The sequence below is a fragment of the Coregonus lavaretus genome (genome assembly GCF_964263955.1).
Source record: "Coregonus lavaretus genome assembly, chromosome: 24".
NCBI lineage: Eukaryota > Metazoa > Chordata > Actinopteri > Salmoniformes > Salmonidae > Coregonus > Coregonus lavaretus.
The window spans coordinates 18,691,030-18,718,350 of record NC_140011.1 but is presented as its reverse complement, the minus strand read 5'-3'; the positions used below and the strand labels follow the sequence as shown (position 1 = coordinate 18,718,350).

The 27,321-nt window shown below is 42.6% G+C and overlaps 2 protein-coding genes across 2 annotated transcripts; both read left to right on the top strand.

Moving 5' to 3' along the window:
- The first annotated feature begins 8,721 nt into the window (after positions 1 to 8,721).
- On the top strand, positions 8,722 to 18,463 carry LOC311100156 (adenosine receptor A2b-like). Its single transcript, XM_084140940.1, has 3 exons — positions 8,722 to 8,981; positions 13,302 to 14,044; positions 16,729 to 18,463. Exons 2-3 carry the CDS (start codon positions 13,713 to 13,715, stop codon positions 17,801 to 17,803), a joined length of 1,407 nt encoding a protein of 468 aa, XP_083997066.1. The 5' UTR covers positions 8,722 to 8,981; positions 13,302 to 13,712; the 3' UTR covers positions 17,804 to 18,463.
- A 4,866-nt stretch (positions 18,464 to 23,329) lies between these two features.
- LOC311099561 (small nuclear ribonucleoprotein Sm D3) lies at positions 23,330 to 25,136 on the top strand. Its single transcript, XM_084140259.1, has 4 exons — positions 23,330 to 23,451; positions 24,336 to 24,474; positions 24,611 to 24,803; positions 24,880 to 25,136. Exons 2-4 carry the CDS (start codon positions 24,349 to 24,351, stop codon positions 24,945 to 24,947), a joined length of 387 nt encoding a protein of 128 aa, XP_083996385.1. The 5' UTR covers positions 23,330 to 23,451; positions 24,336 to 24,348; the 3' UTR covers positions 24,948 to 25,136.
- Positions 25,137 to 27,321: the final 2,185 nt, after the last annotated feature.

The window sequence follows — 27,321 nt, the reverse complement described above, 5'->3', positions numbered from 1 at the left end:
AGCAAAGAGAAACGACAGTCCATCATTACTTTAAGACATGAAGGTCAGTCAATATGGGACATTTCAAGAACTTTGAACGTTTCTTCAAGTGCAGTCGCAAAAACCATCAAGCGCTATGATGAAACTGGCTCTCATGAGGACCGCCACAAGAATGGAAGATCCAGAGTTACCTCTGCTGCAGAGGATAAGTTCATTAGAGTTACCAGCCTCAGAAATTGCTGCCCAAATAAATGCTTCACAGAGTTCCAGTAACAGACACATCTCAACATCAACTGTTCAGAGGAGACTGTGTGAATCAGGCCTTCATGGTTGAATTGCTGCAAAGAAACCACTACTAAAGGACACCAATAAGAAGAAGAGACTTGCTTGGGCCAAGAAACACGAGTAATGGACATTAGACCGCTGGAAATGTGTCCTTTGGTCTGGAGTCAAAATGGGAGATTTTTGGTTTCAACCGCCGTGTCTTTGTGAGACGCGGTGTGGGTGAACGGATGATCTCCGCATGTGTATTTCCCACCATAAAGCATGGATGAGGTGTTATGGTGTGGGGGTGCTTTGCTGTGACACTGTCTGTGATTTATTTCGAATTCAAGGCACACTTAACCAGCATGGCTACCACAGCATTCTGCAGTGGTACGTCAGTCCCACTAAGCCCAAACCAGATTGGATATCATTTGTTTTTCAACAGGTCAATGACCCAACACACCTCCAGGCTGTGTAAGGGCTATTTTACCAAGAAGGAGAGTGATGGAGTGCTGCATCAGATGACCTGGCCTCCACAATCCCCCGACCTCAACCAAATTGAGATGGTTTGGGATGAGTCGGACCGTGGAGTGAAGGAAAGGCAGCCAACAAGTGCTCAGCATATGTGGGAACTCCTTCAAGACTGTTGAAAAAGCATTCCAGGTGAAGCTGGTTGAGAGAATGCCAAGAGTGTGCAAAGCTGTCATCAAGGCAAAGGGTGGCTATTTGAAGAATCTCAAATAAAAAATATATTTTGATTTGTTTAACACTTTTGGTTACTACATGATTCCATATGTGTTATTTCATAGTTTTGATGTCTTCACTACTATAGTACAATGTAGAAAATAGTTTTTAAAAAATAAAGAAAAACCCTTGAATGAGTAGGTGTTCTAAAACTTTTGACCGGTGGTGTATATGTGTCATTAGTATCTAAAAGCATAATTGAGAAATCATTAATCAAAGTTATTTATGACCTATTTATGACATTTTGGCCTTACCCAGGCCTCCTTTATGTTTTATCTGTAGGTGCTACAAAGCAAACATTTGTGTCATATGAAGCTTTACCGCTTGCTCTGTAATATGAGTAGTATTTTGATTTCAATAACCATTTTCTTACATTAATTTAGTAATATTGAAAAATATAAACATGAATATTGAAAGAATACCATTTTTGATTTGGCTACTTTATTTATATATATATATATATGTGTGTGTGTGTAGTTAAATATAATATACTCTAGGGGCATATCAAAGTTCCAGAGTGCAATGATGCAAGTAAAAGGAGGGCTGTGATTGGTTACATTGCCTACTATGCCAATTTCTCTGTATAAAATGGGCCATTACTTTAAAACTAGCAGAGATCCCACACTAGAACTTTGATATGCCCTTAGAGTATATTATGTTCAACAATATATTGAAAAATGGGCCTAATAAAAAATAAAAATAAATAATAATATTCATGATTATATGTGTTTATATTCATTAAATTAATGTAAGAAAATTGTTATTGAAATGAAAACACTCATGTTTCAGAGCAAGCGATAAATCTTCTTATGACACACATTTTTACTTTGTAGCACCTACATATGAAACATTATGGAGTCTTAAAGGAGGCCTGCCTGGGTAAGGCTAAAATGTCATAAATATGCCAACTTTGATTAATTATTTCTAAATTATGCTTTTAGAATAAATGTCATGAAAATCATGATTTTTTTTTCGTTCTGGTTTCGTGAGGAATCAGCCCAAAGATATTTGGTGTCCTAAACAGTAAAGCCCTTTCCTCCAGCACAGTGAAAACATATTAGCTAGGTATGTTCCCACACATGGGGAAAGCGTAAAATCTTAAACTGATTGAAGTGTTTCCATTATCCATTTAGGCCTCCCACCTATCTGTTTCATGTCTCAGGTAGCCTGCAAAAGCCAGCATGGCTAGAATGCAAGAATTGACTAATATTGCCATATTCTAATAATTATCATGTGCCAACATATCGCCACGGTGAAACTTGCACTCCTGTAGCCTAGATCTGAAATAATTGGATAGTGAAGCTTGTATCCAGCCAAGCGGAAAAGCACGGCGAAGCAATTCAGACTATCCTTGTCCCGCAAAGAAACATTATTTTTTATAGTTGAAAAATAGATGTAGCAACCAGTAGGAGTGGAGCTTTATAGTAACGTGATGACATGACGTACCTTGCAAATTATTCGGCAATCATATTTTCTTTCTTCTATACACTGTTTCCATCATTTTTCGCAATAAAGAAAGTTATACAAAAGAAAGACATTTTTTGTCGATCTTTAGAACATTTCTCCTATAGCTGCCGTTTCCATTTTTGTTGTTGTTGCGACATTGCTTTTGTCAATAAACCTGGGTCAATGAAAACCGGCCTAATGACACCTGATGTCTCACACTGACCACTATGGTCATGTTTTGGTTAGGACACTATGGTCATGTTTTGGTTAGGAGTCTGGACACTACGGCCATGTTGTGGTTAGGTTGGTTTCTAAATTTCCTTGTTTGCTCTTTTTGATGTGTTATCTGATGAAATGGACTGACTATTAAGAGTAACTGGCTACATTAAAGGCAAATTATGTCTCGCTGACATAGAAATTAGATTAAAAGTAGGCTGAGCATAACCAGAGCCTGTTATGTACTGTATGGGAACACTTTATAAAGTGAAGAGTTGTTGAATTTATCAGTCCTTCATAGCTAATAGTAGACAGGATGCCAATGTCGTCTTATTTCCTTCTCCCCTCCTTTTATAGCTCCAATCTGTTTAGTCAATGATTTAATGGACCTGGGCTCATTGATGTTTGAACCATAGAGATAGATAGAGGACTTTAGTACCTAAAATCCTGTTTTAGCATGGGCAGCGCCGTTGAGGACTTTCACAATTTTTAAGTTGTCAACTGGGTGGGACTTCCTATGGGTTAAGGAAGGATCATATAATTCCATCCAGGTCACCAGGAGGGATTAGCCAATTAATTATACTAGTGAGGAAACCAGTGGAGGCTGCTGAGGGGAGGACAGCTCATAATAATGACTGGGACGGCACCAATGGAATGGCATTAAACATTTGGAAACCAATTGTTGGATGTATTTGATAATGTTCCGCTCCAGCCATTACCACGAGCCCGTTCTCCCCAATTAAGGTGCCACCAACCTCCTGTGGAGGAAACATTCCATAACTGCAAGTCACAGACGCCACAATGGGACAGGTACAATGATGTGATGTCAATCTAAGTCTATGGGTTGAGCCTTGTCAAAACTATGGGCACAATGTATTGTTGTTGGCATGTACTAGTAAAAACTCCAACTATGTATCAGAGGACCATTCAATTAATAACATTCTTAGGTACAAACTTGGTTCATTTAACAGTTGGACTTTGAAGTGCTCAATGTAACGTTAACACTACAAGACCGTTTAACTTATTATGAAATTACAAAAAGCTTTGCTAAATTTGATGAATGAGGTTGAAAAGTAGATTTAAAGGAAAATGTATGTATTATGTTATACACTTGTGTGTGTTTGCAAGCTAATTCCTAGAAGCAATACAAATATGACTGCAGTTGAGTACACTGATTAACTTAAATCGCCATTTCTAATTGTTCTTTTTTTACACGTCTGTAGTGCCATACACCTCATCAGCAAGCTATTTTATTTTCCCATTGCTACTATACTGACACACTGAAAGTTACATGGCTTACAGGCTTATTTTTATTTATTTATTCTACCGACTTTCTTAAAAATGTAAGCTATAATTGAGTTCTTGGCCCACTTGAATGCTTCTCTCTCTGACACTACAAAATTAAACGTTTGCTTCGCTCCACTGCAGAATAGAACACTAGTTATGATTCCACAGGCAGTAGACGGAAACTCAGTGGTTCTGCTGATAAAAGGTGTCACATCCTCTCCACCAACATCCCTCAACATGGGTCGTTTGTGTGGGCTAGACCGTACACTTCTCTCCTTATCAGCCCTGCAAGGAAATGGCTTGTAAAGGTGTTGCTACCTATTAGGTTTTTGTCAACACTCTTGTAACAAGATTGCAGTCATCTTGGCACATAATTTCACACATCTTTTATTGTCTTGTTTATTTAAATTCCAAAGCCGAATTATAGCCAAGGTTCAATGTTGTGACATCAGGTGAGTAATGTTGACTCTCCTTTTTCTAAACATATTTTTCTCCCCAATTTCGTGATATCCAATTGATAGTTACAGTCTTGTCCCATCGCTGCAACTCCCGTACGGACTCGGAGAGGAGAAGGTCGAGAGCCATGCGTCCTCCTAAACACGACCCTGCCAAGCCACACTGCTTCTTGACACACTGCTCGCTTAACCCGGAAGCCAGCCGCACCAATGTGTCGGAGGAAACGCCATACAACTGGCGACTGTGTCAGCGTGCATGCGCCCGGCCCACCACAGGAGTCGATTTGTGTGTGTGAGTGAGTGCGTGCGTGCGTATGTTCATGCAAGTAGAAAAAACATGTTGACTCACCCTACTTATAGAGAATGCCATCCGCCTCTCTTTCATGTTGATGAAACAGTCTATGACTCTGTCATACAGTACACACTTTTATTTTTTGTTGTCCTAGGCTTCCTGGCTAAAATCCTTGCTCGCCAGCCTAACTTCCTTTCATGGGCAACATTAGCTAGTTAACATTAGCCTTACATCTAGCTACATATTGAACTTTCATCCTCTCAGTCCAGGGGCACAATGTATGAATTTATGGTTGGATCAGAATCGCTGTTATAATCATTGGCCGGTACGGAGAATTAAGTAAAACCACAAGTCCAAATCCCTATCTCCATGGCTAATTTAGGAAAGGGCCAATTTTAGCTAGCTAGCCACCAGAGGACAACAACACAACGAGATGCAACAATTCAAGTTGTTTCTGTCAATGAAGTATTTCTCTTGATTCGATGTGATAGGAGAGAAGCCAAATCCAAACTGGCTTCCCTTAACATTTTTCTTTGGTGTGCTAGGACCATTCACAGTTGAGCTCACTCAGTTTAGCTCAACACTGATTGGCTATTCTTTTATACTTTTTTTTATCAAGGGAGGCAAAATGCTCGCTGGCTTCCCTTGCATTCAATGCTATGGGCGGCAACAATGTCATACTCTTTATGACCAGACAGCATCAGATAGATGGCCTACACATACAGAGATAGAGGGGCGCTGTTTCGCTCGCTCGAATGCTTTCTCCGGTGAGATACAATCAGCCTCTTGCGAATTTAAGGAAAATTATGAAAACATTTTTTTAATATCTTGGTTAATGTTTTGGGGAAGCCTGGCTTCCCTTGGCATCCATTAATACACACCACTGAGACCACATTTTACATTTTAGTCATTTAGCAGACGCTCTTATCCAGAGCGACTTACAGTTAGCGAATACATATATATATTTTTTTATACTGTCCCCCCGTGGGAATCGAACCCACAACCCTGGCGTTGCAAACGCCATGCTCTATCAACTGAGCTACATCCCTGCCGGCCATTCCCTCCCCTACCCTGGACGACGCTGGGCCAATTGTGCGCCGCCCATGAGTCTCCCGGTCACGGCCGGCTGCGACAGAGCCTGGATTCGAACCAGGATCTAGTGGCACAGTTAGCACTGCGATGCAGTGCCTTAGACCACTGCGCCACCCAAGAACGCCAAGGTAACCTGTCTAAATGACTACAGCTGTAGCCATGACATGCTTTGAAAGTCTGGTCATGGCTCACGTCAACACCATCATCCCAGACACCCTGGACCCACTCCGATTTGCATAACGCCCCAACAGATACACAGATTACGCAATCTCTATTGCATTGCACACTGCCCTTTCCCACCTGGACAAAAGGAACACCTACATGGGTCAATGAATCCCTGCCTGGGGGCGGCCCAACCAAGATCCAGTTGCAGAGGGAGGTGTTTAATCCCAGGGTCCTTAGTTTAGTGATGAGCTTCTATGGTGTTAAATGCTGAGCTGTAGTCAATGAACAGCATTGCCACCCAAGTCATAGACCGTTCTCTCTGCTACCACACGGCAAGCAGTACTGATGCACCAAGTCTGGAACCAACAGGACCCTGCACAGCTTCTACCCCCAAGCCATAAGACTGCTAAATAGTTAGTTCAATAGTTAACTAATAGCTACCTGGACTATCTGAATTGACCCTTTTTGCACCAACTCTTTTGACTCTTCACATACGCTGCTGTTAGGCCTACTGTTTATTATCTATCGTGTTGCCTAGTCACTTTATCCCTACCTATACACTACCGTTCAAAAGTTTGGGGTCACTTAGAAATGTCCTTGTTTTCAAAAGAAAAGCAAATTTTTTGTCCATTAAAATAACATCAAATTCATCAGAAATACAGTGTAGACATTGTTAATGTTGTAAATGGCTATTGTAGCTGGAAACGGCTGATTTTCAATGGAATATCTACATAGGCATACAGAGGCCCATTATCAGCAACCATCAGTCTTGTGTTCCAATGGCACGTTGTGTTTGCTAATCCAAGTTTATCATTTTAAAAGGCTAATTGATCATTAGAAAACCCTTTTGCAATTATGTTAGCACAGCTGAAAACTGTTGTGCTGATTAAAGAAGCAATAAAACTAGCTTTCTTTAGTCTAGTTGAGATCTGGAGCATCAGCAATTGTGGGTTCGATTACAGGCTCAAAATTGCCAGAAACGTCAGTCTATTCTTGTTCTGAGAAATGGAGGCTATTCCATGCGAGAAATTGCCAAGAAACTGAAGATCTCGTACAACGCTGTGTACTACTCCCTTCACAGAACAGCGCAAACTGGCTCTAACCAGAATAGAAAGAGGAGTGGGAGGCCCCGGTGCACAACTGAGCAAGAGGACAAATACATTACAGTGTCTAGTTTGAGAAACAGACGCCTCACAGGTCCTCAACTGGCAGCTTCATTAAATAGGACCCACAAAACACCAGTCTCAACGTCAACAGTGAAGAGGCGACTCCGGGATGTTGACCTTCTAGGCATAGTTGCAAAGAAAAAGCCATATCTCAGACTGGCCAATAAATATAAAAGATTAAGATGGGCAAAAGAACACAGACACTGGACAGAGGAAGATTGGAAAAAAGTGTTTTGGACAGACTAATCGAAGTTTGAGGTGTTCGGATCACAAAGAAGAACATTTGTGAGACGCAGACCAAATGAAAAGATGCTGGAGGAGTGCTTGATGCCATCTGTCAAGCATGGTGGAGGCAATGTGATGGTCTGGGGGTGCTTTGGTGGTGGTAAAGTGGGATATTTGTACAGGGTAAAAGGGATCTTGAAGAAGGAAGGCTATCACTCCATTTTACAACGCCATGCCATAGCCAGTGGACAGCACTTGATTGGAGCCAATTTCCTCCTACAACAGGACAATGGCCCAAAGCACAGCTCCAAACTATACAATAACTATTTAGGGAAGAAGCAGTCAGCTGGTATTCTGTCTATAATTGAGTGGCCAGCACAGTCACCGGATCTCAACCCTATTGAGCTGTTGTGGGAGCAGCTTGACTTTAAGGTACATAAGAAGTGCCCATCAAGCCAATCCAATTTGTGGGAGGTGCTTCTGGAAGCATGGGGTGAAATCTCTTCAGATTACCTCAACAAATTGACAACTAGAATGCCAAAGGTCTGCAAGGCTGTAATTGCTGCAAATTGAGTATTCTTTGACAAAAGCAAAGTTTGAAGGACACAATTATTATTTCAATTAAAAATCATTATTTCAATGACTACATTTCCTATTCATTTTGCTATATTCCCTATTCAAATGTATTTCATGTATGTTTTCATGGAAAACAAGGACATTTCTAAGTGACCCCAAACTTTTGAACGATAGTGTATGTACATACAGTATCTACCTCAATTACCTCATGGGTTTGGTACTGGTACCCCGTGTATATAGCCAAATTGTGTTGCTAATTGTGTATTTATTCCTCGTGTTATTCTTTTTCTATTCTTTATCTTTTTTTCTTCTGCATTGTTGGGAATGGCCCATAAGTAAACATTTCTCTGTTAGTCTACACCTGTTGTTTACGAAGCATGTGACAAATAAAGAAATTGATCGATTGATTGATCTCTGGACCTCAGTGAGCTGGTACCCCACAACTGTTATAGATTAACCCTGCCATGGTAAAGGGGTAGATTAGTGGTCATATGCCAGGTTTGTACTATTAGATAGATTAGTGGTCATATGCCGGTTGTACAGTAACAATTAATAGATTTTACCATGGTCTAATTTTAGCAACAGATTAGTAGAATGGGGATTGACGTTTATCCCAATTGCAATGCTTTTCAGCCACGATAAACCTCAACATGTATCAATGTAATCTGCTCATCATTGAAACTGATCCAGGTACAGCTATTCTGAAGCAAATGCACAATCATAACAGACCAATAGTTACATCACACACACACATAGTTGAGCTACCTAAATCCCACCTCCTCTTAACGACCTGGAAGAAAGTAATGTTTTGCATGTCTTCAGAACGGCGCACGCATTGATCAGAGCATAAAACCGCGTTTTCCTGTTCTAGCTTCTGAGCGCATCAAGACCGAAACCTCTCCAACAGGCTGAACATCTACATAATTTACAGTCATATCTTCCTATACACAAACTTTAACATTTGGAAAAAGCATGGATTATGTGAAGACTATGAATACGCTTGTAACCTATGGAGAGAAGGCTTGAACATATTTTGTGTATTTGTGTCACTGTATGACATAACAAGACAAAAAGGCAAGTATTGTTTTTATTTTTTACTCTCACTGTATGGTTAATCATTAAGGGTAATCGGAATAACTATTGGTCGAAAAGGATCCAAATGTCCCAAATCTCAAAGTGGCTCTTAATTTAATTAAGGTGAAACATAAGTGTCTAAATTGTGAAATGTTCGAGTTTCTTTTTGTGTCCATTTATTTCGGTTTATACACAATAGTTTTGGTGATTTAATTCACTTGTTCCCTCATTAAATTAGTCATCAAAATTGAAACTGAAAGAAAATAGGGCTACAATAAGCTTCATAACGCAATTACTACCTATAGTATACTGACTTAATCAACAGACCTACTCCTTGCAGTCTTCCAGAATTGACCCCAACCCTGCTAAGTATCAATATAGAAATAAGTTGATTATGTAAACATATTGGAAAACTTTATACTGAGAATGAATATAATCAGCATCACCTGGATATAGTGCAGATGCTGATTGGTCACTTGTTTTGGGCTATGTAGTCTCCACTCTAGATTACAACCTCAAAGACCTATTCCACTGCAAGCTCTCTGTTACATCAACCATAAATTACCCTCACTGTTACATCAACCATAAATTAACCTGGCATAGTTTCCTTGGCTTTGAGCTGTGTTTATGTCTCTATTGCTATCTGTGTCTGCATTTCAAGACATAGATGTAGTCAAGCCCTAATTCTCCTTACATCAACAATTCACATAGTGGTATGGCCAACAGCAACATTCCTGTTATTAGTTTTCACTCTTGTCTGTGGTGGTCTTCTCCACAACTGGTCCTTTGATTGACAGGTCTGCAATACAGTCCTTCCAAAGAATGTGCAAAGCTTATCACATCCTTCAAGGCGCACACATGCACGCACACACACACACACACACACATTAATGCTGGCTTACACACTATACATTGTACACTGACTCATAGATTACAGTACACATATGTGCACGCTTAGAAAAAAGGTGTTATGTAGAACCTAAAAGAGTTCTTCGGCTGTCCACAAAGGAGAACCCTTTGAAGAACCCTTTTTGGTTCCAGGTAGAATCCTTTTGGGTTTCATGTAAAAAAAAAAAACTTTCCACAGAGGGTTCTACATTCAACCCAAAAGGGTTCTACCTGGAACCAAAAAGGGTTCTACCTGGAACCAAAAAAGGTTATCATATGGGGACAGCCGAATAACCCTTTTGGAACCATTTTTTCTAAGAGTGTACAAGCAAACAAACTGAGAAAAGTAGCCCCATTTAAATTCCTGCATCACCTTTATCATATAACACATTAATGATCCACGTAAAGCCAGTGAAGCCAGGCACATAGCTTATTCCTGCCACCAAACCCAGGTTCGTCCGTCGGACTGCCAGATGGTGAAGCGTGATTAATCACTGCAGAGAACATGTTTCCACTGCTCCAGAGTCCAATGGCGGTGAGCTTTACACCACTCCAGCCGACGCTTGACATTGCGCATGGTGATCTTAGGCTTGTGTGCTGCTGCTTGGCCATGGAAACCCATTTCATGAAGCTCCCAACAAACAGTTATTGTGCTGACGTTGCTTCCAGAGGCAGTTTGGAACTCGGTATTGAGTGTTGCAACCGAGGACAGAAGATTTTTACGAGCTACGCACTTCAGCACTCAGCGGTCCCATTCTGTGAGCTTGTGTGGCCTACCACTTTGTGGCTGAGCCGTTGTTGCTCCTAGACGTTTCCACTTCACAATAACTGCACTTACAGTTGACCGGGGCAGCTCTAGCAGGGCAGAAATTTGACAAACTGACTTGTTGGAAAGGTGGCATCCTATGACGGTGCCACGTTGAAGGTCACTGAGCTCTTCAGTAAGGCGATTCTACTGCCAATGTTTGTCTATGGAGATTGCATGGCTGTGTGCTTGATTTAATACACCTGTCAGCAACGGGAGTGGCTGAAATAGCCGAATCCACTAATTTGAAGGGGTGTCAACATACCTTTGTATATATAGTGTATGTGGATAAATGTCTGTCATGTTGCCTAAATATGTATGTACAAAACATTATGCACACCTACTCTTATCATGACATAGAGTGACCAGGTGAATCCAGGTGAAGGCTATTATCCCTTATTGATGTCACTTGTTAAATCCACTTCAATCAGTGTAGATGAAGGGGAGGAGACTTAAGCCTTGAGACAATTATGACATTTTATTTTATTTAACCTTTATTTAACTAGGCAAGTCAGTTAAGAACAAATTCTTATTTACAATGATGGCCTACCAAGAGGCAAAAGGCCTCCTGCGGGGATGGGGGCTGGGATTAAAAATACCATTAAAATATAGGACAAAACACACATCACGACAAGAGAGACACCACAACACTACATAAAGAGAGAGCTAAGACAACAACATAGCATGGCAGCAACACATGACAACACACATGGATTGTGTATGTGTGCCATTCAGAGGGTGAATGGGCAAGACAAAATATTTAAGTGCCTTTGAACGGGGTATGGTAGTAGGTGCCAGGCGCACCAATTTGTGTCAAGAACTGCAACGCTGCTGGGTTTTTCACTCTCAACTGTTTCCCATGTGTATCAAGAACGGTCCACCCAAAGGACATTCAGCCAACTTGACACAACTGTGGGAAGCATTGGAGTAAACATGGGCCAGCATCTCTGTTGAACGCTTTCAACACCTTGTAGAGTCCATGCCCTGATGAATTGAGGCTGTTCTGAGGGTAAAAGGGGGTGCAACTCAATATTAGGAAGGTGTAGGACATGCACTTTGCCTTCAAACCCCACTAATTGCCCTTAGTCCACTTCAGCAGGAAGAGCCCATGTTATGATGTGTCATTGTAGTTGAAAAGACCAGGTTGTGGAAATGTCAGCTTCCATTTATCAGCTTCCATGATCTGCTTGTCTGTCTGCCCACTAACCTACTCTCGAGGAATTATTTCCCGGACCAGCACCCCTATTACGACCCTTTGCCCCCCTCTCCCTAGATTCCACTGTCCTGATATCACTCCAGATGGGCTCTGGGGGTTGCAGGGTGAGGGAGGGGGTGAGGGGTAACAGATGGCCTCTTTGACCCTCTGGGCCAGGATTAAAGAGCAGTCACCTTGTCTCTCTGATTGAAGGCAATTTTTTTGAGGTATTCGCTCTGCCACGTTCTCAGACATGGCTGCCAACACAGAGTTCCGTGGGTTCCAGGGGAACGAGCTGTCTATTCTTTGTCTAAACTTGATAGCCAAGAGGGTTCCCAAGAGGGTTGATATCCAAAAGGATATCCAAGAGGATAGCCAAGAGGGACTGATAACAACTAGCTACTTACTATAAACAGAAGAAAGAAACAGACCCCTGCATATTATCAGCAAGGGAACAGCAGTGTTTTCACATTAGGAATGCTTCCTCTCAAACCACGTCATACTTTCCCTCTGTCTACTGTTCTGTCATTATACTGAACATTCAAGTGGTAATATCCATTTATACAGATCCAGAGGTGTATATTCGTTCAGAACTGTTCTTTTGAAATATTGTACAATTTTCCTGACCTCAATCATCAAGGTTTGTATAAGGCTATTGAAGTGAGGCTGATACGCAGTAATAGCTGGCACTGTCCTTGCTCCCCTGGGTCTGTGGAACCAATTCAACTCAATAGACTAGCCCACATTTAAATCTCTCTTTGTTAAGGGGTTTGTACTGGCAACAGGAAGGAAAGGGGGATACCTAGTCAGTTGTACAACTGAATGTATCTTCTGCATTTAACCCAACCTCTCTGAATCAGAGCAGTGCGGGGGGCTGCCTTAATCAACATCAGCGCCCAGGGGCAGAACTACAGATTTTGACCTTGGGGATTCGATCCAGTAACCATTCAGTTATTGGCCCAACGCTCCTACCTGCCAGGCTACCAATTGCTTTAGATTTAGGATGACCTGACGGACTATAGTAAATGCTTTGGAGAAGACGACCACACCTTGAATAGAATAAGTACAGCCATGTTAATGATTACAATAGAAACACTGCTCTAAATATCTGTTCTAATAATAGTACTAGCTGTGTTGCTATAATTCATACAGATATGCTCTTGTCATAAATCTTGGAGAATAGAAAAGAAAGATGATGTGTGAGCTTTTTGGGGGAGGGAAGCTGTCCTAAATTAAAATCTGTATTGTTGGACTGTCTGCTTTGGCCTGTGTGGAAACCAGAATGCTGGCTTTGGAAGACAGATTGCTGTTGTGACCTGGTGTGTGCTGGTTGACCTGCAGCCTGCTTGTACAGGGACTTGTAATTGTTTTCTCTCTCGCTCTCTCTCTCTCACACTCTCTCTCTCTCCTCTCTCTTTTTCTGTCTCCGCAGGACACTGATCTTCATGTGACAGTGGGTTGGCAATGGCAACACTCCGGCCCCTCCCAGTGTCCAGCCCCTGAGGAGGTTGCTGAGGTTAGCAACAGAAAGCACGATTGGACAGAAGAAGTGGAAGAAGGAGAGAACCAAACAACCTTCTGTAGAGTGACAATACATTAGAGTGAACCTGAACTCACTTCTTCATTTGCTCTGTAGTTGGCAGTGGGACCATTTCCTGGGCATCGGGTATATAAACAGGAAGTGGTTAGTGGTGGTGGGGCCTGCTAATAATTAAAGGGATAGGCTTGCTGGTGGAGGGGGAGTGTCTGCACGTGTAGCGATGCGTGTAGAGACGAGGAGGCCCCTTCCCTGCTACCTGACGCGGACTCTGGCTGTGACCTTCAACGTGCCCCCGGCCCCACCATGCTGAACAATGCCTCCCTGGTCTACATCGCCCTGGAGCTGGTCATAGCCTGTCTGGCCGTGACCGGTAACCTACTGGTCTGCTGGGCCGTGTGCCTCAACAGCACCTTGCAGAGCATCACCAACTACTTTGTGGTGTCCCTGGCGGTGGCAGATATCGCTGTGGGCTTGCTGGCCATCCCCTTCGCCATCACCATCAGCACGGGCTTCTGCGCCAACTTCTATGGCTGCCTGTTCATCGCCTGCTTCGTGCTGGTGCTCACCCAGAGCTCCATCTTCAGCCTGCTGGCCATCGCTGTGGACCGCTACATCGCCATCAAGAGTCCCCTCAGGTGATGCCCTTAGCAGGGGAGGAGAGGGAGGGGAGTGTGTGGGGGGAGGTGGGGGGGGGGGGGGGGGGGGGGGGTTGTTTGGGGACTGGGCTGAGTATGAAACATAAACAGGTATCATCGATGTTTAATATGTTGTTTTATTTACAGAACACCAAAGGCAGATCCTCTGGCCTGTTAGAGCTTGGCTGTGATCTAAGTGACGCACAACAAAATGCATTTGTGTATCAAAACACATTGAATTATAGCGAGGTTATTCGATTAGGGCAGACTGAGGTAAATGTCTCCACAGGCTTCATTGGGTTAGTGTTTGTGTGTTGTTGGAAGGATTAAAACGGCTAAAGGCTTTGATCATTATCATCCTGGTAAATCAACACAAAGGGAGAGCGGTGAGGTGGCAGGCCCAGGCACTGTATCGATAGACAGGCCTGTGTTCTCACCTTAAACAGCCCTGGATCCCCCTAGCAGAAACGTGCATACGCTCACGTAGCCTCTCCGTCAGTGTGACGGAGGTGGACACCAGAGCATTGTCATCCCTCCTCTTAAATGTATAGTCAGTTTCCCCAAAGAATGTAGGGAAAATAGTTCATTTCCTTACAATTAAATGTACATTTATAGTCTTTTGAGTCTTTCCTTTAATAGCAAAATGGAGATTGTTTATAGATAACAATAACTGTTTTTGTCTGTGAGGAATAAACTATATTTATGTGGTTGTCAAGTAGGGTTAGATGAGTTGATAATTTTGACAATTATTTGTTGTCTTTATTTGTTATGTCTTTATGTGTTGTATGTGGAATGTCCCATGTGCCTCTTCAATTCTATACCGGTCTGTGACTGTGTAGCAGATGGGGATCTGTCAAACTCACTCCTCAGCCTGAATTTTGTCTCCACTTGCGCTGCCGAATAGCTAGTTTTTCAGTGGTGTAACTGGGCGCTTCAGGAGGGTTGTCACGTGTGTTTACAAGGCAGAAGTCCTGGGTTGGAGCCTCCGTATGAGCTGAATCAGTAGGAAGCGGTTCTCGCTAAGCAAGCAGCATGAAGTCCTTTACAACTGCAATGACCCTACAATGTTGACTAACAGCCAAGTTAGGACTAAAAGTACTTTATCTTTGAGAGAGAATGTGACAAAAACGTTTTACGGTCGCTGAACCCAGAGCCTGTCAAGAGTGCTTCTGGCACTATTTGGTTTACACAGAGAGAGAGAGAGAGAGAGAGAGAGAGCTTTGTGTTTTTCTGTTTTCCAGCTCTCAGTCAGGGTGTGATGGCAGGTAGATAATCCTGCCTGTTATCTGCTCAACACCAGTCATTAGGAACATTAACTGCAACAAATTGCCCGCAATAAAAGTCTAGATAGCTAGTTTATTAGGATGCTATGTAATGTTAGGTTAATAAGGCACTCAAGCTTGCATAAGGGACAAATATGTAACTTTGAACATATGTTAAGGGTTAAGGGTTATTTCCTGCCATTCTATAAAAATATAAATAAATTAACTAAACAACAACTTGTTTTAAATAGGCTATGTCACACTTACAGGCACCATAATTTCTCCCCGTGGGCATATAATATTATAACAACGCAGACTATGGAGGTTTTTATGCACATCCAAAACGGGACCGGCATGGCTAAAATAATGTGGGCTTGCCTACAATGCATAGATAAAAAGGGAATGTCAGCTCACTGTTTTACTCCTCTCAAACTTTATATTTTAATAAAGCTTTGGTGATTAAGATTTATTTCCAAGCGGTCTCAGGAGCCAAACCCTTTATAGACAGTCTTGACTACTTCGCTATTGCATTGGGCAGACAAAGAAAAGCCTTAATTGAGAGGGGGAGGCTTTGCTTGGATTCTAATCAAATAAAACGAAATGGGAAAAAACTTTCGTTTTTATGTTTCTAAATACGAAGTATACAGGCACCAAAAGCACATTAGGCTACTGTTCCATACGCATATGCCCAGTGTGCGTCACAGCTGGATAGGCTGTTTCCGTTGTCAAAATTAATTCCATAACCAACTGTGTTACCGCTAAAACCAGCTTTTGGTTGGTCTTAAATATCGCCACCCCCATAACCACAAACAACAGGGTGCTGTGCCTGTGGCGCTGCCCTTTGAGATTTCCACCCTGTTGTACATTATGAACTCTGGTTTAGACATGGCCAATGGAAGAATACAGACAGCTAAACTTGATAATAGCCTGATACTTTGTTAATGACGACAACACTGATTTCCATTTGTCTAATGTCTGAGGCAGAAACAAGCAAAGCCAAGAAGGGTTACATCAGAGTATAGATAAGCTTTTGTGCAATGTTCCCTAAATCACAATACAGGTAGGAAATGCTTTATTAAGTCTACATATGGTGATATCCACTGCTCCATCTCCTAGTATGGCAGGACTGGTCGAGTCTGTCAAACAATGGACTAATTTCCCAAGAGGTTACTGCTATATATGCAGATACTAGTATGTTCTCGGGATAAAGGATTTTTATCCTCTTAAGCCTGTCCCATACATTCTTTAAGCTCTCTGATTACAGGAAGTAGAAGTCATTGGTTGGGTCCAGGAAAGGTGAACATGCTTTGTTATTGAGTTTGACTGGGAATGTCTGGGCTTGAATAAAGGAACATTTCTGTGTCATGTAACAATATAAAATGGCTATCTTAATTCCTCTCGTGTTTTCATGTGATCCTTTAGGTATAACAGTCTTGTGACGGCTGGGAGAGCGAAGGGCATCATCGCAGTGTGCTGGGTTCTCTCTGTGGGCATCGGCCTCACGCCCATGCTGGGCTGGAACATTGGTGTCAATGTCACCAACAGCAGCTCGTGCCCCAAGGGCATGACAGAGTGCCTGTTCGAGGGTGTGGTCACCCTGGACTACATGGTCTACTTCAACTTCTTTGGCTGTGTGCTGGTGCCCCTGCTGGCCATGCTGGCCATCTACGCCCGCATCTTCATGGCAGCGCGACGCCAGCTGAGACTGATGGACCTGAAGCTGGCTCACATGCACGCCCCTGGGGCAGGCTCGTCATCCACATCGTCCCGCTCCACCCTGCAGAAGGAGGTCCACGCAGCCAAGTCTCTGGCCATCATCGTGGGGCTGTTTGCCCTCTGCTGGCTGCCCCTGCACATCATCAACTGCTTCAACCTATTCTGCCAGGACTGTGGTCGCCCGCACATCTGGGTGATGAACATCTCCATCATCCTGTCCCACGCCAATTCCGTGGTCAACCCCTTCATCTACGCATACCGCATCCGGGAGTTCCGCCACACCTTCCGCAGGATCCTGCAACAGCACATTTTGGGGCACCAGGAGGGGCATCGAGCTGGGGGAGGGGGTGGCAGAGGGCTGGGTGGCAGCAGCAGTATCATGCGTGCCTCTACTCGCATCAGCATGGTGGACAGCTTGTGTGGCACCATGGTGAACAGTTATGCCCTGGAGCCCTGCCCCAAACTCAGCCCCACTCGGTCCTCCATAGAGACCCATAGAGCTGGGAAAGAGGCTTACTCTGCCTCCTGCCAGTGGTCACCACCACGGTCAGACCCTTCACCAATCAGCTCCATCAAAAACGAACACCACAAAGGGGATGCCCCAGTGTCTCCCAAGCAGCAGCAATGCAACATGGGATGTGAGGTCCAAAGTGGGGTTGAGACTACAACAGAGTTGATGGAGGTGAAGGACAGTGGGAACATATCCTTTGTGCACATCAGGCCTCTGTCCCCCACACTAACCAGCCCTAACCACACAGTAGAACTCACTGAGGTGTCATGACATAGTTATCCCCATGATGGACAAGTTACTGATACCCCAACGTACATCATCAACTAGGAGGGGGAGAAATGAGGGACCAGGCTAAAAGCATGTTCCCTTCAACTGTAAAATAAATTCTACCCAAATATTGGAAATGTTTGCACTGACTAGAAATAGCTTTTCTTTTTTTTAGAAGGGAGACTTCTTAGCCTTAAAGGGCAACAACAAACTGGTATTAAATTACGCCCAGCCATTGAGCTTTTTTCTTTCTTCAAATGATTATGTCTGTTGTTCTTGTTTACTTATCACATAACTGTTATTGGTGGACACATTTTGTATACATTATCTCTGAGGCTCTTTACTGTAGGCTAACAGTCTTTCAGAATTGAAAATGTATGACATTATAAATGAATGTACTCGTCTACTGAACACCTGTCGTATGCTGACAGATTATGACCGAAACCATATTGACCCTGGCCACTGTGCAATACTGTATGACTCAATATTCGGTATTGCTGGCCAACCACTACTGAGGTAATGTAACTACTGTATGTCAGTGTGAGACTTTATGCTCTCCCTTTTGCAATGAAGTATTCCTCCAATTGTGACATATCATGTTTTCAAATGCTGGTCCCTTGTGTGATTACTTGTCAGATTATTAAAAGTCCAAAATAAGCTCTATTATCACTGTGTGTTGTTTTTTTAAAGTGAGTCCTGGTGGGGAGAGTATAACATACAGCAAGTCACATATCACTAGAATGTGATGATGCTCTACACTCTTAGAAAAAAGGGTTCCAAAAGGGTTCTTCGCCTGTCCCCATAGAACTATTTTTGTTTCCAGGTAGAACCCGTTTTGTTTCCAGGTAGAACCCTTTTGGGTTTATGTAGAACCGGTTCTACATAAACCCAAAAGGGTTCTACCTGGAAACAAAAAGGGTTCTACATAAACCCTTTTTTATGTAGAACCGGTTCTACTGGAACCGGTTCTACATAAACCCAAAACGGTTCTACCTGGAACCAAAAAAAAGGGTTATTCAAAGGGTTATCCTATGGGGACAGCCGCTATAACTCTATTAGGTTCTAGATAGCACCTTTTTTTCTAAGATTGTAGAAGTCTAGTAATTTCTATTGAAAGCTATGACACTGCATCTGATTGAACAGTAAATCACTGCAGAAGTGAAAAGGGGGAAAATGTATAGTTCCATGTAGCCACCATATATAGCCTCTGGAACAATGAGTCTTGCTTATCTCACAGCCAAATATACTCTGTGTATATCTACTAAACGTATGAGGATGTAAAATCGATAACCTGGTCAAAAGTACCAGTCACCTGATACAAATCTATTGAGTAACATGATAAAAGTAATAATATTATTTCAGAGCCAGATCCCCCTACAAGCATTGCCAACAAGGCAAAACAAAGAAACACACAGGATTTTATCTCACTGCTCAAATAAAAGTGGGCACACCTTTAACCTCCCCACACACGCACACATACACTCACACGCTCACCAACTTGTGTGACTGTGTTTACAGAGTACTTGCTGACGCCAGTCACTGGGCCTAATGCAATGGAAATAATGAAGGTGCATTTGATGATGTCTTTTATTGTGCCATTACGCGTTCCCTTTCCTCATTAAAAAGCTCCTCCACTGTGGGAAAGACCTACATCAAACAGCATTTTCTCCACAGCGCAATTGCATGATATGGAGGACGAATTCTCTCCATAAGTACTCCCAACTTAGTTAAAAAATATATGCATTGCATATTTTATTGAGCGTCCATCATTGCATCATTGCATATTTTATTGAGCGTCCATCATAACATTATGCAGTGAATGAAAATGCAAGGTGGACATGAGCAAATTTCTCTTACAAATGTTTTGTGTTGTGTTACTGTGATAAACATGAGATAAAGGAAATATGAAAATGAGCTCTATAACCTACAGTCATTACTGTAACCATCATAAAATCCCTAATCAATCCCTGTGGTATGTTTTTGCCTTCTGAATGACATAATCAATCGTAGAGTAAGCATGGTAAAAGAAAGAAAGGTTTCAAGTGGAGGCCTTGGCGCCATGATGTCCTGCAAGAAAACAATGGCTCATTCAAGTGGGTTACGTTTACAGCGAGTAATATGGTAAATGTAACATACAGGGAGCCTGGCAATAGTATACAACATTTGTCTGGTGGGTGCCATCATAGACTATACAAATTGGTTGGGACATAATTAGCCTACCTGATTATCACTATGGTTATTGGTTTGTAAACATGCCATCACAAACCGTTACACGTGTCTCTGCACAATTCTCTCCACACATACTGTCAAAGGAGATGTGATGGCCTTGATGCTAATACTGTAAATAGGAAAGAGAGGACATGTACCCTCTGATGCATGTCTCTAGGCTATTGGCACTAACTAAATAAGTGTGCATTTAAGGTAACAGATGAACAGAGAAATGTGTAGATCAGGGTCCCTGGCAGGTTTATTTGAAGCTTAAATTGAGTTTTGGTCTGAAGCTGAGAGCAGGGCCGGTCCCATGCATAGGCGACATAAGCTGTCGCTTAGGGCCCCCAGCTGCTAGGGGGCCCCCAACCCTCCAAAATTAATACGTTTTTTTTTACTCAGTCGGGGTCTCAACTTACTGTTGGGTCATTTACATTTTAGTCATTTAGCAGACACTCTTATCCAGAGCGACTTACAGTTAGTGAATGCATATGTTTATTTTTTTCATACTGGCCCCCTGTGGGAAATGAACCCACAGCCCTGCCGGACAAACCCTCCCCTACCTTGGACAACGCTGGACCAATTGTGCGCCGCCCATGGGTCTCCCGGTTGCGGCCAGCTGCGACAGAGCCTGGACTCGAAGCCTCTAGTGGCACAGCCTTAGACCACTGCGCCACTCGGGAGTCATTTCATGTCATTTCAGCAAGCCATGACACTCACCATCTCAGATTGTTCTGAAATCATTTCTGTAGTTAGAAACAGATAAGATTAGCATTCCTGCAGCATTATTTTGTTGAAATATAATTTGATATCTGAGAAATTAAGCTAATTGATTGCACCCAAATTGGCCATTTTAATTTATAGGATTAATATAACAAATATAGTACCTAACATTTGATTTGGACCAAACTGTTTTCTAACCATGGGTAAGACATGAGGAATCCAAGGAAATTGTCAAAAGCGACCCATGGACACCCCACACCCCACACCAATCCCACCCTAACAATGAGTATATAGTATCAGTTCTCCATGTCAGACTAGTAGTATTGAGCTGCGGCTTGGAATATTGTTTCCTATCCTATGTAATGTATACTGAGTGAATTTGATGTTTTTTAAAACTGTTCAGAAAAATTAGTCATTAAAGTTGTTAGGTCTCCCGAGTGGCGCAGTGGTCTAAGGCACTGCATCGCTGTGCCACTAGAGGTCCTGGTTTGAATCCAGGCTCTGTCGTAGCTGGCTGCGACCGGGAGACCCATGGGGCGGCGCACAATTGGCCCAGGGTAGGGGAGGGAATGGCCGGCATGTAGCTCAGTTGGTAGAACATGGCATTTGCAACGCCAGGGTTGTGGGTTCGATTCCCACGGGGTGCCAGTATAAAAAATAATGTATGCACTCACTAACTGTAAGTTGCTCTGGATAAGAGTGTCTGCTAAATTACTAAAATGTAGGTTTTTGTCCCATCCTACATCCTGATATTACCAGGTTCTGGCCACTAGATGGTGCTATTCCTACTATTGGGTGACCTCCCCCTCAATGTTAAAGGGATAGTTCACCAAAATTACATTTGATTTCCTTACCATGTAAGCAGTTAATGGACAAGGTATGACAGCAACTCATGCTTCGGTTTTGTTTACTTGGCCAGTGTTTCATATGCTTACTTTTTAACATTTGTGGCACAAATCCATTGTAAGTCAATGGTGCCTATATTAGCATTTTCGCGGTTCATATCCAAATAATCTATAAGTAACATCATTGAGTTACACAATCAATTTTGAGATACTTTAGGATGATTTGGACATGATGCGTGAAATTGCTAACATAGGTACTATTGACTTGTATTGGATTTGTGCCACACATGATAAGCATCTCCAATCCAAAGTTAAATCTAGAATCGGCTTCCTATTTCGCAACAAAGCCTCCTTCACTCATGCTGCTAAACATGCCCTCGTAAAACTGACTATCCTACCGATCCTTGACTTCGGCGATGTCATTTACAAAATAGCCTCCTACACTCTACTCAGCAAATTGGATGTAGTCTGTCACAGTGCCATCCACACATGCTAAAAAGTTAGCATTTGAAACAGTGGACAACAAAACCAATGTATGGATCTCCCGAGTGGTGCAGTGGTCTAAGGCACTGCATAGCAGTGCTAGCTGTGCCTCTAGAGATCCTGGTTTGAATCCAGGCTCTGTCGTAGCCGGCCGCGACCGGGAGGGACTGCACAATTGGTAGGGGAGGGACTGGCCGGCAGGGATGTAGCTCAGTTGGTAGAGCATGGTGTTTGCAATGCCAGGGTTGTGGGTTTGATTCCCACGGGGAGCCAGTATGAAAAATAAAAGCTGCTAAATGACTAAAATGTAAATGGATTGCTGTCATACCTTATGCATAGACTGCTTACAGGGTAAGGAAACAAATATGTCTCACGGGGGGGGGGGGGGTAAACAGGGGGAGCTGGTGTGATAAACATTGCCATGACCCTGGCTGCCAATGGATGAAGTAATGTCGGCAACTGTAACTTATTCTAAGCAATGTACCCTCTCAATGCTGCTCCCTTCTGTCAGTATCAGTGTACTACAGGATTGTACACCACTGTTGAATCCAGTGGTGGAAAAAGTACCCAAATCTCATACTTGAGTAAAAGTAAAGATACCTTAATAGAAAATGACTCAAGTAAAAGTCACCCAGTAAAATACTACTTGAGTAAAAGTATTTGCTTTTAAATATACTTGTGTATCAAAAGTAAATATAATACAATTAAGTAATACTTTCAAGTATTTTTACTTAAGTACTTTACACCACCGGTTGAATCATAGCAGATTTACATTTACATTTTAGTCATTTAGCAGACGCTCTTATCCAGAGCGACTTACAGTTAGTGAATACATATCTTTTTATACTGGCCCCCCGAGGGAATCGAACCCACAACCCTGGCGTTGCAAACGCCATGCTCTATCAACTGAGCTACATCCCTGCCGGCCATTCCCTCCCCTACCCTGGACGCCGCCCATGAGTCTCCCGGTCGCGGCCGCTGCGACAGAGCCTGGATCTCTAGTGGCACAGTTAGCACTGCGATGCAGTGCCTTAGACCACTGCGCCACTCAGGAGCTCGATCAGATCAGAATGAAAATGAAAAAAATCGATGTCACATTGTGCGTATATTTAATTTGTTTAAACACGTTTCTCTAAACACATTTTTTTTTTACACTAGGATCCTCTGTATTCAAAGAAATTAGGTATATCAAGAAAGACAACAAGTCCCACGAGGCATCACTTTATGTTTTAACCGGAAGCACTTTGTTTTTCTTCCTTTCTCCAGTTGCATTCTGGGTAGTCGGAAAACGAACAAAATACTCTCGCTGCTGGTTAATTCATTCGTACGTTTGAGACACTTGAAAGACCGCAGAAATCAAGAAAGAACAACTTCGTTGCAGTTGAAATTACGGTAAACAAAATACTACATTTAAACCAATTTTGAATGTTTGCTGTAGGTAGTTACCGGTTGCGTTAGTTGCTAGATTGCTTCTACTAACGTTATCCAGTGAGGCCAACACACCCGCCCTTGCCAGCATGCTTAGACCAACAGATGAGTAGCCTATAGCTAACTAACTACGTTTGGCTGTTTGAAAATCCTATTTTTATTTACCTGGCTCAGAAATGATGTGGAAGTAACTATCAATATTGGTACTGAAACTCACTTCTCTTTTCAGTAGAATTGAAAAGGTTTGTTACTTTGTTTACAATATAGGCCAAAATATAAGGTCATGCTCAGATTCAGTGTTTAATAGTCAAATGTACAGGGTTGCAGGTGTGATTGCAGGGTACAGTGAAAAATCTTAGGCTTCGAGCTCCAAATGCAGGACTAAATAACTAGGCGTACAGAGAATTGAATACCATTGTCACAGTAATTGTAAGCCAGGCCAGGTGACAATACAATTGCGAAGAACCTCAAGAGGGGAGTACATCCTCTGGTTGGCCAAGTACAAGTTCAGTGCACCTCGTTTGAACAATAGGCCAGGCGTATCATTGTTAACAGTGGAGACCAACCTTGAACTGGGTCAGCCAGGTGAGTGCATGGACTGTAGGGGTTGGTTTTCCAGATAAAAGGTGAAAGTGGGGCAGTGTATGGAAGGGGGGGGGGGGGCAGGACTCTGGCTCAGCACAGCACAACCAGGGGTGAGGCAGAGCAAATCAAGCACTTTATTTATGGTAGGCTAATCTCTTCATTTTACGCAAACCAAATGTGGTGTCTCTTTTATACCTTTTTTTATTGTGATGGTGCCAATTATTTTCTGCAGACGAGTCTGTACCTTGTCTCTGTTTCTACAGGACCCTTGCAAATATGTCCATTGGCGTGCCCATCAAAGTTCTGCATGAAGCAGAGGGTCACATTGTGACCTGTGAGACCAACACTGGTGAAGTGTACAGGGGAAAGCTCATTGAGGCTGAGGACAACATGAACTGCCAGGTAGGTCTTCAGACTGCCTTTAGGGTTCAGACAAAATAACTTGTTTTAGGGGATATTTGTGAGCTCATCGGTATAGGAGGGATTTGTTTGTCCCTTTTACAGAGTTGTGTAGTAAGTGTATATAGCTTCCTTTCAGATGGCCAATATCACTGTGACTCATCGGGATGGGCGTGTAGCCCAACTGGAGCAGGTCTATATCCGGGGCAGCAAGATTCGCTTCCTGATCCTACCGGACATGTTAAAGAATGCCCCTATGTTAAAGAGCATGAAAAACAAGAACCAGGGCTCTGGAGCAGGAAGGGGGAAGGCAGCCATTCTCAAAGCTCAGGGTGAGTGCTGCTGCTTCTACATGCACCTATGGAGAATTTGCACTCTAAGTATTTAATTTTTTTATTTTTTCTGCAGTGGCTGCAAGAGGACGGGGTCGTGGTGGAGGAATGGGAAGAGGAAACATTTTCCAGAAGAGGCGATAGTATCTGCAATGGTTAATTTAAAATTATTGCATTGTACAGTTATTTTTTCTTTAGAATTGTGTACACTATTTGATCTAATTGTTTTGCTAGCCTTTTACATTTTGCAAGAACTGTGTTTTTGACTTTTTTTTCTTTAAAAAAAAGAAATAAGGTTATTTTTTAAATAAATTGCCAGTTCCCCTGTGTCAATTTGTATTTGAAGTGCCTTTGGTCTCAATCAAATTATTGTCATGTGCTTTGTGAACAGGTCTGGACAAACAGTGAAATGCTTATTTATGGGCCATTTTCAACAATGCAGAGAAATGTTGAGTTAATAGAAAGATAACATGAGGAATAAGTACACAATTAGTAATGATAACTTACCAGTACTGAGTCGCTGTGCAGGGGTACAAGGTAATTGAGGTAGATATGTGCATATAGGTAGGAATTAAGTAACTAGGCAACAGGATTGCTAATCAACAGTAGCAGCAGTGTATGTGAAGGGTCAATGCAGATAGGTTAACTATTTAGCAGTCTTATGGGGGGGTAGAAGCTGTTCAGGGTCCTGTTGGTTCAGCCTTGCTGAGCGAACAGTATATGACTTGGGTGGCTGGCGCCTGACAATTTGTAGGTCCTTCCTCTGACACTGCCTTGTATAAAGGTACTGGGCTGTATGCACTGCCCTCTGTAGTGGCTTGTGTTCAGAGGCCGAGCAGTTGCCATACCAATCAGTGACGCAGCCAGTCAAGATGCTCTCAATGGTGCAGCTATAGAACATTTTGAGGGGGAAGAGGCTTTGTCGGGCCTTCATGCCTGTTCGTGTGTGTGGACTCTTGAGTTATTGTGATGTACAATGCAACTGCTTTTTGATTAAAGTCGAACTATACAGTTAGCGTTTTCCCACTTTACCTGGCTTTCTGGGTCGTCACATTATATAGTTGTTATACCACATGGTGGAGCCAAAATGAATCAAGGCTACATTATGCTTCTATGCCAAGAAAGGCCAAAGCCATGCAAAGTTTGTTTTAGCTATGCTCCGACAATTAGGGCTGAATAGCTATTTTTCCTGTTGTGAATATTCAGGGGTAAATAATAAAACTGTTTGAGAGCGCCCACCACCCACAGCGTTTCACCAGCTGGCTACACGGTGTCTGCCCAGCTGTATTGGTCAGTCAGAGGATGCTCGCCACCTATCACGTTGCTTCGTTCAGTTTCTTCATATAGCTAGATATTTTATCAGCAACATCAACGCTATTTTATACATCAGAGTCAGGGATTAGCACACGGAACACCCTTAGTTCATATTTGCACTTGACAAGGTACGTTTTTGAGCAACGATTAGATGGTAATGTTATTTCTACCATGCGTAATGTTTGTGGTCGAGGGATTGTTTTTGCAAAGAGCGAGCGTCGCTTCCACTAATCTTCGTTTAGGTTAGCAACCTAGCTAGCTATACATCTTTTATGCTGTAACTTGCTAGTTTTCTGTAATCTGTTATGAATGTGAACCTTGCATGATTCCTTTGATGTTCTGAGTGTGTATGCCTTTTCATTATCCATCGCTCTTGTCTTGCGCCCAGGACATTCTCTATCCGGTCATTTACATTTTAGCCTGCAAGCTGGATTTACATTATCTAAGAAATGTCATGGAATTAACCTTAGTTTGCGTCTACTGATTGTTTTGATGTGCTAACTGACGGGCCCAGCCCGTCAGTCGACTGGGGTCCTATGTTTGTGTGTGTGTGTAACGTATAGGCTATCGGAATCATCTTCTTCGGAATGAAATATCTGGTTACCGACGATAATAATTGTGGGTTTGTAGAAAAACATTGACATTGATGCAAATTACTTCCCATTCAATTGATGACTGACCATATCGACAAGTCATGGCAGCTACAGTGAAATCATCGTGATACCAAACTTTACACGTGCATGCTTCTAGCATCTCTGATTGGTCAAATATATACCAAATAGGCCTAATAATGGGCACCCTCAGTCCCATTGAGGCCTCTCCATAAATAGTACAGTACATCAGCTGTAGTCTGCTTGAGAGAGAGGAGACTCATCTTGCCATTCACAGGCTCAGATCAGTGCCAGGGTTGATCTGTAATGATGCTTAGAATACTCCTCTGCTCCAGATGGCCCTGTGTTGTTGCCCTCAGAGCAGCATCTGTTTGTTTCCAGGGCTGGAAGGAAGCTGCTTCTTCAGCGATCCACTGTAATGAAGGATCACAGACGTTTAATGGCCTTAGTCTCAGATCTCTAGGAGCAAGGAAGTAAGTTGTCTGTCTTTGCCTGGCAATGACTCCATTTTAGCTGCCTTGACAAAAAGTGACAATGTATTAATAAGTAGTCTTACTACTTGTGTGTGAATATCTAAATCACTGACTGTGTGT

Excerpts from the sequence above, each read along its gene's own strand:
- LOC311100156 (XM_084140940.1), top strand. The coding sequence starts at position 13,713 with ATGCTGAACAATGCCTCCCTGGTCTACATCGCCCTGGAGCTGGTCATA. Across the intron at positions 14,045-16,728 it reads GCCATCAAGAGTCCCCTCAG|GTATAACAGTCTTGTGACGG; the intron begins GTGATGCCCTTA and ends GTGATCCTTTAG.
- LOC311099561 (XM_084140259.1), top strand. The coding sequence starts at position 24,349 with ATGTCCATTGGCGTGCCCATCAAAGTTCTGCATGAAGCAGAGGGTCAC. Across the intron at positions 24,475-24,610 it reads AGGACAACATGAACTGCCAG|ATGGCCAATATCACTGTGAC; the intron begins GTAGGTCTTCAG and ends GCTTCCTTTCAG. Across the intron at positions 24,804-24,879 it reads AGCCATTCTCAAAGCTCAGG|TGGCTGCAAGAGGACGGGGT; the intron begins GTGAGTGCTGCT and ends TTTTTTCTGCAG.